This window comes from Protopterus annectens, chromosome 6.part0, assembly GCF_019279795.1.
Source record: "Protopterus annectens isolate FY-2018-M chromosome 6.part0, PAN1.0, whole genome shotgun sequence".
Lineage (NCBI taxonomy): Eukaryota > Metazoa > Chordata > Ceratodontiformes > Protopteridae > Protopterus > Protopterus annectens.
Window position 1 is genome coordinate 1,048,488,345 of NC_056737.1, and position 12,500 is coordinate 1,048,500,844.

The 12,500-nt window shown below is 33.2% G+C and overlaps 1 protein-coding gene across 1 annotated transcript in view; it reads right to left on the minus strand.

Moving 5' to 3' along the window:
• The window catches only part of LOC122803936 (lectin-like), an 88,307-nt gene that overhangs the window by 9,856 nt on the left and 65,951 nt on the right, over window positions 1-12,500 (minus strand). The window contains exon 3 of the mRNA XM_044073613.1: window positions 9,569-9,686. Coding sequence (XP_043929548.1) covers window positions 9,569-9,686 — 118 coding nt within the window. The remainder of the gene's footprint in view (window positions 1-9,568; window positions 9,687-12,500) is intronic.

Sequence of the window (12,500 nt, forward strand, 5' to 3'; positions counted from 1 at the left end):
CCCCACTGCACCCCACATCTGGGTGGCTCTGTACCCCCCCAAAATAAACATATCAACTCTGAGATTGCACTATCATGAGGGAAATGGCATTTTTATATCCATTGTATAGTGCTGTGAATGACTACACATCAGTAAGTTCTTTTCACTTATATGGGATTCAGCCTTTAAATTTCCAGTCTTCTGCAGTTTCAGCAGTGTCATTTTGGCTTTGTGAAATTTGAATATATATATATATATATATATATATATATATATATATATATATATATATATATATAAAATCACACACACACACACACATTGTATATATCAGTGTGAGTCCTGGAAAAGCAAGGATTGATGACTGAAAAATGCAGACATAAGAATGAACACACTCAGACTATGTACAATATATGCAAGCCTGACTTCAATAGGTGAAAGTTTTAAAGTTCCAAAAAGGATTCTTCTTTTCTTTTTTTTAATCATCATAGGCAAGAATTTGTTGAAAAAATGTCAATAAAAGATGTCATTTTTGTTGAAGGATTATGGTTAAATGGTTTAGGATGAATCCTGAGTTCTTTTACTTTGGTATCTCTTAAGGCAGTCTTTTTTAAGAAGGATAAAAAGTCTTCAAAAAAGTGGTGCTGTAGCTGAGTTCCATTTTCTGGTAATAGTTTTCCTTGCTACTGCAAAATAGTCCGTAGCAGAAATAGATTATGTTTTTTCAACTGATGTCCATCATTTACATTAAACAAGACAACAGACTTGTTTAAGGAAAATGTTTCAGAGAATAACGCTTTCAAAAGATAACCAATATTCCACCAAAACTGACTTAGAGAAGCACAATTAAAGAAAAATATGTATCCAATCAGCATTACATTCTTACAAACATTTCCAACGGTGTTTATCATTGTTTCTATTCATTTTATTTGGAGTTGGAAATGCTTTGTATACAAATTTCCATGCAAATATGTGCCAGAAATGAGGACATGAATTACGTTTAATGAATGATAATATTTGAGATTTATTCTCAAAGGTTAAAAAAGAGGCATGACCCAGTGTGATATGGCTCCAAAATTTAAATTTAAATTTCTTGTATTCTATAAATATTTTATAAAGTTTTGAAATTAAATTTTCAATTCCTGTTTTATTATATATAATTTCATAAAAGAAATGTATTCATTTGATATTTTCTTTAAACTGTGAGTGAATGAGAGACAAACATAGTTCTTGTGTTTATATTTTCATACTTTGTAATAATAATCATTCATGGGGGCTGAAATTATATTCTATAATAAGTTACTGGATATCTTTGACTTTCTTTTTTTTAAACAACATTGCCAACAAGCAAAATTCTTGGTTTCCCAAATATTGAATGTGTGACTAGGAGTTTTGTCAAAAAAAGTTCCTGGTGATGCTAAAGGGAATTAAAGAATCAAGCTACATTTTAACATCTGTACTAGAGAGAAATATATTTTTAAATGTTGTAAGTATAAACCTTAAATAAGTAGAGCTTGTAGGAGGGAAACATTATATTTTATGAAATTGCAAAGATAATGCTGAAGACATTTTCTTGATTAATTGATTTACCCAATTTGTCATGATTATTTTAAAGAAGAGTTAAGTGTAATGTTTTCCAATTAGAAACATAATGTGCATCCACCCAGTTTAAAATAATTTTAAATTTTGATGCTTTAATGTAAATATCAATATCTAGAAAATTGACTCCTCCCAGAACCCATGGTCTGATATGGTGAGAGAATGTTATTCTAGTTTTATTAGAAAACCAACAATGCTGTTTGTTTTTCTTATTAATGTGATGTTTGTCTGTAAAAAGAGACAAGACTAAATTATATTCAAAACCTTAGATAAAATAATTATCTTTATTAACTGGAGTTTATCTTCAAAGAAAATAAACTTTTTTCCATTTAGAAATAAGAAAGTATAATATATTTTTGATATTATCATAATTGAGACATATTATTTCATCTATGGACTCCAGTAAAGTGATACTTGAGTTTTCCAATGAAGAGACTTGTTTGCAAATAATATTATTTTAATATATTTGTTTTCTTTTTATTTAATATTATGAATTTAGACTTAGATTGATTTAAGTGAAGACCAGAAACTGATTGTAAATGAGTTTATCTTGAATTAGGAAGAGTTAATAATACATCATCTGCAAACAGCATCATTTTAGAGGAATAAGGATTAGAATATCTATGCTAGCAATATTTGAATTTGTTTGAATAAACATAGCAAAAATTTCAATGGCTAAGGCAAATAGAATTGGATAATGGACACCCTACTTAGTACCTGTAGTCAAATAAATGCAGTCAGAAGTAAAGGGGCTAATTTTAACATAAGCAGTATTGTTTTTACAAATATTCTTTAAAAGTGAAATAAAACATGTAGGAAAGTCAAATAATTCTGGAATTCTAAATAAATAGTTGCAATAAAAAAAACAAAAGCTTTTTCACATAGTCTATAAGGGTTAGCATACAACTAATATCAACATGAGTTTGCCTTTGATGAATAAAACCTGTTTGGTCAAACTTGATTATATTAGCTATGGGTTCTTTTATTCTATCAGGAGTAATAGACATGAACATCTTATAATCATTGTTTAGAAGTGAGATAGGTTGATAAGAGTTGAGGATTTTTATTTTCTTTTAAAATATGAGCAATTAATAAATATTTCCAATAAGGAGGGATTTTTTTCCCTAAGAATGGACTTCAATGTTTCAATTTATGAAACAGGGAAATAATATAAAGAGGGAATAGTTTATAAATTTCTATTGTTATTCCATCCATACTTGGAGCCTTATTTGATTTTATTTTTTTAATTGTATATATAACTTCTTTATAAGATAATTGTTTATGTAAAAGAGCTTTTAATTCTGATGAGATGTTTTAATATTAAGGGAGTCAAAATTTATTATTGAATTTTTAACATCAGAATTAGGATCTTGGTTTTGAGAAATATAATAGAATCTAAAAACTTCAAGTATGTCTCCAGTATCAGTAGTGTTTTTGTTCATGTCTAACTTCTAGAATATTATTAATTTTTTATTGCATTTTAACTGTTTTTGATAAATTATGCATATGTTTGGGTGATAAGTAGGAAGTCAAATTTAATCTTTCTAGAGTCAAATTTGGTTTATGATATAGAATGTCAAAATATTGTTTATTTAATGTTTCTATTTCTTTTGAATTAGATTTATTATTTATAGTAATTGTAGATTTAGGCATTAAGAGTTGTGACTGGATGTTTTGTAGTTCTGAAGTTGTTATATATGGTTAAAATGTTGATATATATATATATATATATATATATATATATATATATATATATATATATATATGCTTTTAATGAATCCCACATCATGATTATATTAAGATTCCTAAAATAAATTTAGTTCAGACATTAATGAGGTCTGAACTGTTTAAGTTTAGTTACATATCCCGGTATTCTGATCAAAAAGGATAATCTTTAAAAATTGATTTGAATTTTTAGAATAAGGGCATCATGATCAGATATAGGGCAAGGAATAATGCTAAAATTTGATATCTTAAAAATTATGTCTTGAGAAACTAGAATTCTATCTATTCTGGTCTATGTACCATATTTAGAGTCCTGATGAGAAAAGAGCAGTGAGTTGGGATCTTTCATATTAAATGTTTCACTCATGTTAATAGATTTCATGCAATTTTAAGCATTTTTTTGCAGTGGAGTTCAGTCTTAGTTTTCTCGTATTACTGGTGCCAGTATTTTCCTGTATACAATTAAAATTCCCTCCAGTAATTAGGTTGTCTTTATAATTATTAAGGATAAAGTCTAAGTGTTTCTTCTTAAGACTTGTCCCATACCAAGAAACCAGTAAAGATTTACTATGGTCCATATCCTATTGTTAAACTTTAAAACTATATGAGTAGGAAGGTTGTCCTGATCTTAATATTTATAAATAATTTGTGGGGAGACCGATTTTTTTCTTCCAAAGAATCATGGCTCCCCGTATCTTTGTTTTAAAAGAAGATTGAGAGATAATTATAAAGATACCAGGGTTCTAAATAAATATCTTTTTCCATCTTTTTAATATGTGTTTCTTGTAGGAAGACCACTTGCTTCTTATTAATATTTAGGTATTATATTGTAATTGAGCCTTTCCCAGGATTATTTAAACCATTAATAAATAAAGATAATAATGATAAATCCCATCTGTATGATAAAATTATTACTTTTTTCTGATGTTCTCTCTTCCTTTAAACAGGAAACAAAGAAAAAAGCAATGAAGCAAAGTAAGCTACTGAATGCTTCTTAATTTTGGAGCATAATGATTAAGAATTTGGGTCAAAATAAAAATCAAAAATATGATAGTTATGTTGTAAGCAATGCATATTATTTGCAAACCTAGAATTATCAAAGTTCCTAGCCTGATATATAAACAAAAAAACTATCAGACTATCCAACATTAGCTAACCAGACTTTGACCTAAAGTGTTAGCAAGAATAAGCCTGCTAAAACTCTGCAGTAAATATTTTATCTAATACAAACAATGTTAGAGTTTAGTAAATGTATATATGAAAAAAAATATAACATCCAATAAGAATTTTGAAACAAAGAGATATATAATAAGGAACTATACAACAGAATGAAAGCACTCAACCATAGTAATAAAAATTTTGTCCAGGTAAGTCTGGCCATTTGAGTTCATGCATTACAAAAGTTTTTTTCATTTTGAGTTTGTATTTCAACTTGCTGGTGGTGTTTGGTGTTATACTAAATAATAATAAAGAAGAGAATTGTTTCACTCATTTACTTCCTTCCTTCTCCCATTTTCTCTCCTCCCCTCCACCTGAACAAAAAAAAAATATATATCATGTAATGACAGTAAACAAAAGAACTAATACTCTGCCTAAAATGTGTTGTTTACTTGTCAGAAATGTTATATAAGTATATGGATAATCTGTTTATTTTTTTTTGGGGGGGGGGTCAATAAAACTGAATTCCTATCTATGCTGATTTAAACACATGCACTACTAGTATTAATTGCAGAACTTCTTGTTGCTTCCAGCTTGGCTATGTTAATACTTATATACTTTTATTTTAAATAAATTGTTTTTACATCAGTTGCTCATTACTGCGGGGGCAAGTCCATAAGCTCTTGTCTTCCTGGTTGTTTCAATGACATTTTATTGTTCAGTTGTGCTTTGATGAACCAGCAACTTGACCTAACACGCGATTCCCTATATATATATATATATATATATATAGAGAGAGAGAGAGAGAGAGAAGTGCTTTGAACTGATTATGAGATTTTTTTTTGTAATAGTCTCTGGAAGCGTGTTCCAGAGTTTGGCTATTTTGTGTGAGTAGAGGGAGTTGGTTAGATAGTTGTGAGAGTTGGAGACCTTAAGTAAGAGTTTGTTAGAAGATCTGAGAGATCTTAGATTGTTACTAGGTTCAACTAGGTGGGCGATTGCAGGGCAGTTACTGGGGAAATATGGGCTAAGGTTAGCTGATTAAGTGATAAAAGGTTTGGGAGCTCTAGCCATTTTAACCTTGAGAGTGCTAAACAGTGCTAAGATCTGTGTGGTTGATTGGTGGCATATTTATCTATCTTGTTGTAGCATGATTCTAGGCTGTTGAGGACTGATTTTCTAAGATTAGTGAATATGAGGGAAGCATACATGAGGGTAAATAGCAGATGTGTGCGAGCAGTGGCTATCCTGGCATTGGGAGTAAGGTATGGTTTGGCCCTGTATAGGGTGCCTAGCTTGATGTGGACTTTTTTGACAGTTTGAGCAATGTGTGTATCAAATTTGAGGTTGTTGTCTATGGTTACACCCAAAAGTTTAGTGTGTTTTGTGAGACTATCTTGGTTCCATTTGCAGAAATGAGTGATAAAAGGGGTTGGGGAGGTTTGTATTTTTTGTTACTGAAGACTACGATTTTGGTTTTGTTGGGATTTAAAATTAGTTTGTGTTGAGAGAGGTATGTTTTAATGCCCTGAAAAGATGATTGAATTTTAAGTTGCAGTGCTTGGGGTGTGGGGGCAGAGCAGATAAGTGTAGCATTCTCAGCATACTGTACAATTGAGGCATGTTGAGTAGCTGAGCTAAGGTCATTAGTGAATATGTTAAAGAGAAGAGGACCAAGTATGGATCCTTGGGGTACACCTATGGAGATGGGGAGTAGGGGGAAAAGAGAGGTTTCCCATTTTGTAGCTTGCTGACATCTGGAAAGATAGCTATGGAACCAGGTTAGAGATGAAGGACTCAGATCATAGAAATATAGTTTATTGAGAAGTACTTGGTGGGATATGGTGTTAAAGACTTTTGACATATCGAGAAGGATGGATGAGACTAGCTGGCCTTCATTCATGTGATGATGGATGGTATTAGTGAAGTTTAGGAGGGCAGTGCTGGTACTGTGCTTAGGTCTAAAGCCATGTTGTGTGCTGGACAGGAGGTTATTGTTGAAGAAGTAGTTAATGAGTTGGTTGTAGATACATTTTTCTAGTATTTTTGCAAGGAAGATCAGGATGTCTATGGCTGATAATTAGTTAGTTCTTTGGAGGGTCCATCTTTGTGTAGCAGTATGATGTGAGATATTTTCCATAGAAGTGGAACATAATAGACCAGTTAATCAGGATAGAGATGGGGTAGGAAATGGAAGGGGTGTCAAGTTTTAGAAAGTCATTTGGGAGTTTATTTGCAGCTATGCAACCAGGTTTGAGTTTCGTTAAGAGAGTCTTTATGTAGTTAGTTTGCACAGGTGTAAAGGAGAATGGATTGTGAGTACCTGAGGCAGGGGTGGTGATAGAAAGTGGCTGGGCTGGTTGGTTGTCTAGTAGGGAGCTGACGGTGTTTATGAAGTGGGAGTTGAATTCAGACGAAATGCAGTCAAGGTTGTTTGGGGTGTCAGGAGGAGGGGTAGAGGTATGACCTGGGTTTATGAGCTACAACAAAATCAATCGACCACAACTGCCAAAGGTGTCCCAAAGCGGTACAACAAAGTAGGAAAATCTTCAAGGTACACCACCATGAGCTTGCACTGTCACAGTGATAAAAACACTCTTTATTCAAAGAAAAACAATAAAAAGGTTAAAACACATGAAATTCCCAGCTGAGATAAGTGTTTTTGGCTTCTTAAGCCTTCTTCAGATCATAAATAACAAGTGCTGGGTAAAAACACATATACTGTGTTGCAGCCAATCCAGTGGCTTAAAAGTATTTTTTTATCCTATCATCAGTGCACCTCTTAACTCTTAGTCCTTGGTCAGAAACAAACTCTGTACAAGATCTAGCTTCCAGTCAAAATTATTTGCTGCTGATGCAGTGTCCTCAGTCAGGTGCATACACACTTTGTTCTTTACATCTCTGCACTCATATAAGGTTAACACCCTGTAGTGCATAAGTACCAATCAAATGCTTTAAATATTGTTTCCTTCCAATCACTGGTGCTGCCTATTAGAGTACTTAAACAAGCTGATCTTGTGAACACTGCAATTTCTTCATTGTTCACAAGAAATTTTCCAAAGAAAGATTGCTGTAAAAGGCAGACAATGTTAACCTAATGAAGTGGTTTTACCACTTTTTTAACTTAATTTTAATATTTTTATTTTTATTATTCCTGTTCGTCTATGCTGTCTATTAACAAAAGCTTCCTGGTGAACCGAGGAAAGGAAGAAAAAAAAAGCCCAAATTAAAGCAAAGTTTTCTCATTCATTCTGACCAAGGACTAAGAGTTAAGAGGTGCACTGCTGATAGGATAAAAAATACTTTTAAGTCACTGGATTGTCTGCAACACAGTATATATGTTTTTTTACCCAGCACTTGTTATTTATGATTTGAAGAAGGCTTAAACAGCCGAAAGTGCTTATCTCAGCTGTGAATTTCATGTGTTTTTAACATTTTTATTGTTTTTCTTCAAATAAAGGGTGTTTTTATCACTGTGACACAGTGCAAGCTCATGCTGGTGTACCTTGAAGACTTTCCTACTGGGTTTATGAGCTGATTAATGGATTGCCAATATTTGTGGGGGTTGTTTTGGTGTTTTTGTTGACAGGATAGGAAGTATGTTTGTCTTTTTTGATTTGTTTCTTTGTTAAGTTTCTTAGCTGTTGATAGGTTAAGAAATCTGTTTTGTCTTTGGAGCTATGGTATATAGACCAGGCTTTATCTCTATGCTTCATTAGTAGTTTGGTGTCTTTGGTTAGCTATGGGAGGGGTTTGTTTTTAGTACATATTTTTGTAGTGGGAGCTGGATTATTTAGGATTGTGAGGAAGGTTTTGTTAAAATAGTTAACAGCAGCATCTAACCATAGGTGTTTAAGGGGTGTTCAGTTACATTGTTGGAATAGGAGGTTGAAGTTAGTAGGGGAGAATTTTTTCTTGGTAGTGATATACTTGTAGAAGATGTTATTTTGTGCATGCACTCGCTTTCTAAAAAGGAAGGTTGGACCATAATGACCATAATGACTATCTCAATGCACAAGTACACTTGGTAATCTGACACACAGGAGAATCTTTGCAAACAAACATGGTTGCTAAAGTCATGAACTGTTATAAATTCCATTTCCTTTAAATGATTAAATAAGGCTTGCCAAGCCATTGCTGCGGTATCTTAAGTTAATAAGCAGCTTTGACAGTCTTTAGTGGACCATCTAAGAAAGGAGTTTTGTGTGGGTAACACTGCAGTTGTATTACTTCCTTACAATGCCACACTTGCACAGTTTACAAGAGGCAAAGAATGAAGCAGGTGAGAAAGCTTAGTTGTCAATAGACATATCAGCACAAACTCTAATGTTGGCTATTAAGGTTAAGGATAACTATACAGAAAACTGCATGTGCACTATCTTTGACTTAAGGCTTGCATATCTATTCAGTGTAATATTTTCTAATCAACTCCTAGAGCTTTGGTGCTTTCGTTTATTATCTATAGCACACAGTCTGGTATGAAAACAGGGGATTAAGTTTGTCATCCTGTTTTTTCAAGATTGTTTTATGTCTGAGACGTGACATAAATAGGGTTGACCTCTGTGGATCAACAGACCATGTTAGATTAATTTTTGACAATCACGTGGCTGATTATATATTGCATAGCAGCATGAGTTAAATTGCTTTTTTATGTGACCTTACTTTGTTTTGTTTTTTGTAAAGCAAGTAAGTGATTTCTTTTGCTGCAGGAATGGCTATATTGCCATCAGTGTCCTTGCATGTATTGTAGTGCCCTCCTTCACTGCCAGATTTTTAGAGTTAGATGCTCAGAAGTTTTATGGAAGCTTTGTTGTTTAATCATTTTACTGCTTTTTCTTCATTTTTAAAATTTAGTCTGCTAGAAAACATGCCACTGCAATCTACTTCTACATATGTCATGCTTATAAAAAGTGAAAAGTGAATTTGGTTTGTCTGAGCACTCATACTGTTTTCTGTATTGCTATTACATATCCACATTGTCATTAATAACAGCGCTTTAGTATCATTAAATATGTACTGAAACAAGGTTTTTATTTAGCTTAATACATCATTGTAAGCTTAATAGTACTTTATTTCAAGTCTATGTATAACTAAATTTCTAACTTACTTCTGTGGTTCATTTGCACACATGAATCCCGGTTTGATTTCTTCCAGTTCTCAGTTAAACCCCATCTTTGATAATCCCATTTTGATCCATCAATCCAATAAAAATCATGGGAGTTTTCCTTTAAAACAAAATGAGCATTTCATTAGATTCTTTAGTGTTATGTAACAAGCACTGTGAGTTAACTTAGCATCATCAGTGGTACAGCAGTAGGCTATTAAACAGGGCAATAATATTCAAATGCTGAGATTTACCCTTCCCTGCTAGCTACTAAACTCAGAAACAGAGCACAGAGGTACAGCATTAAGACTGTAACGGAAGGAGTAAAACTGTTTAATTTACTAATGCCTGTTAGGAAACCTGTGTGTGATTATATCAATTTGTGTTTTACAATTAAATTATTTATATACTGTATGTACATATTTTGAAGTCTGCTTAATTGTTGCACACATGAGCTTGTGAAGTACACAGATGCTCAGAACACTTCAGGCACGTTAAAAAATGAAAAAGAAAAACATGAAGCATCTTTCTATGAATCAATTTATCATTTGTTTATACAGTCAGTAGGTTGGTCAGTCAATCTAGCCATCCATTGGCTATGACCGCCACATTTAATGCATCTTTCTGTTGTTCTGTCATAAATTTTGTGTTTAAAGATTTGTTTAATTTATCAACTCTTGTTGTCGTCCTGTTTGCTCTACTTAGGTTTCGACACAAAACAAAGATTGTGTTTCATTTTGTAAGCTTTAGAAAGATTACTTTCTAATGAGTTATCAGATTGGTTATAAAATGATCTTAATCTTTAAGGTAAGTAAAAGAAACAGTATTTTGAGATAGATGCCATGGCATCTGCTGGGTGAATACATTTGACTTTTATTATATACTTAATTTTTTTCTTTGCTTTTAGCTTACTGGATTACAATGTTTTTATTTCAATATTTTGGGTTAGGGCAGTCATCAGAAGTTGCATTTTTATGAAGACTAGGGAAAATTAATAGCTTGTTTGTTGTGGGAGGAGTTAGGAATCATTCTGTCTGTGCGTCATTTTCACACCTATAGCTCCACCTGAATTTTTGTAAATGTTACCTACAGCAGTGATAAAGGAAACAGGCCTGTTTTTATGTGCCTGCATTCCACATGGGTGCTGCTTTACAACCGCATAATTATTATTTATTCATAGAATTACAGATACATAAACATGTTAAGTAAGTACCTTGATGTACATCTATAACATTTATACTTTTCATTTCAAATGTGAAAGTCAAGTGATATAATTTCCATTCACTGATCTTCCCTTAACCTTGCTGGCCTGCCTTGTCCATGCAGATCACATAGTGCCTTCCACAGAAGTGATCAGATAAAAGGCAGAGCATACTGTGCAAGTCATTTCTGATAGTCTGAACAAAAAATGGAACATTTACATACATTTTACAAAACAATTCTCTGCTTATTCAAAATATTGCATGTACATTTATGCCTTAACTACTTTATGAAATGAATAGATGCCTTATATCAGATTACTAATGGCCTATTGACTATGACGCATCTGTCTAGCTCATTGACCAGCTCTCCAGATTTTTTAACACAGTTGGTCACCAAAAGACTGGGCCACCAGAACATCCCCAGGAAGTGGAGCAGCTGCTTGACAGGACATTATGTGCACATTCTTGTTATTACTTCATCCTCGGTTGGCAGTGATGGGATTCACATCACATCAGTACCAGACATCTGGCCATCTTGACATCACAGTTGGTAGCCTCCCAGCCATCTGAATGCCACAGTGGTGGCAGTGGTATCATCACCTCATAACATCAGTGGCCGCGCTGCCACTCCTCTGTCACAACCATAAGAAAAGAAAGGACATCAGGACTAGAAAATGTTCACACTGTAATAAGTATCAGTTGCATTCAATTATGCATTACAGGAACCTACTGTATAATATATCTACCCCCTACAGAGCTGAATCATTTCCCAATTAAACTGTAACATATAAAAATCAATGAATATTCACTAGGGATTTTAATTTACCGAATCATCGAAAGAATAAAAAGTGACCATACCCAAATACTAATCAATTATAGTTATAAGAGCAATTAGCAACAAATAGTATGAAATTCAGTGAGGGATAGCAATATCTAATGCATCATATTGAACAACACATAATCTTTCTGTTTCCCACCTGAAGTGTCCACACTGTGACTAACAGACAGCATTGTGACATCACATTTAACTTAAACTTGCTCACAAATTGATCATCCTTTTAGAATTTACAAAGTAGCATATGATGAAATAAATTATGAAAGACTGAGATACTACCCTCAGTGATCCATACAAATCTACTCAAGATGTTACTAATCAGTTCTATGATATTATTAGCTTGTACACTATTAACTATGTACTACTAAGACACAAATTTACTAATAAATTCAACCTAAACCCCTTGGTAAAAAATCGTGAAGTTACTAAACACATGAAAAAAACAAAGATACTCCCTTGTTTCTGAATATCCATGGTGGTGCAGTGGTAGTGGTGTTGCCTCACAGCAAGAGGTTCTCTCGTTCGATTCTTGGCTGGAGTACAGGGAGTGCCTTCTGTGTGGAGTCTGCATGTCCTCCCCGCGGTTGGGTGGGCATTCGAAAGACATGCGTAAATGGGCATGCCTTCATTGAAGGTTGAATGTCGAGCTGGCACCTCAGCGTTTGTGAAAATCTACTGCCAATCATTAGCAGACTGGAGTTCCGCTGTGGTGACCCCTAACCAGGAAAAGCCAAAAGACAAAGAACAACAACTCCCTAGTTTCTGAATATATTCAGATCATAAAATAATTAAATTACAGACAAATGTGACTTGTTTATCTTATCAAATTTTCAGGATTTAACTAGAAATCAATTTGGTCTCAAAAGCTGATCATAATTATAAGGCATTCTTTAATTAG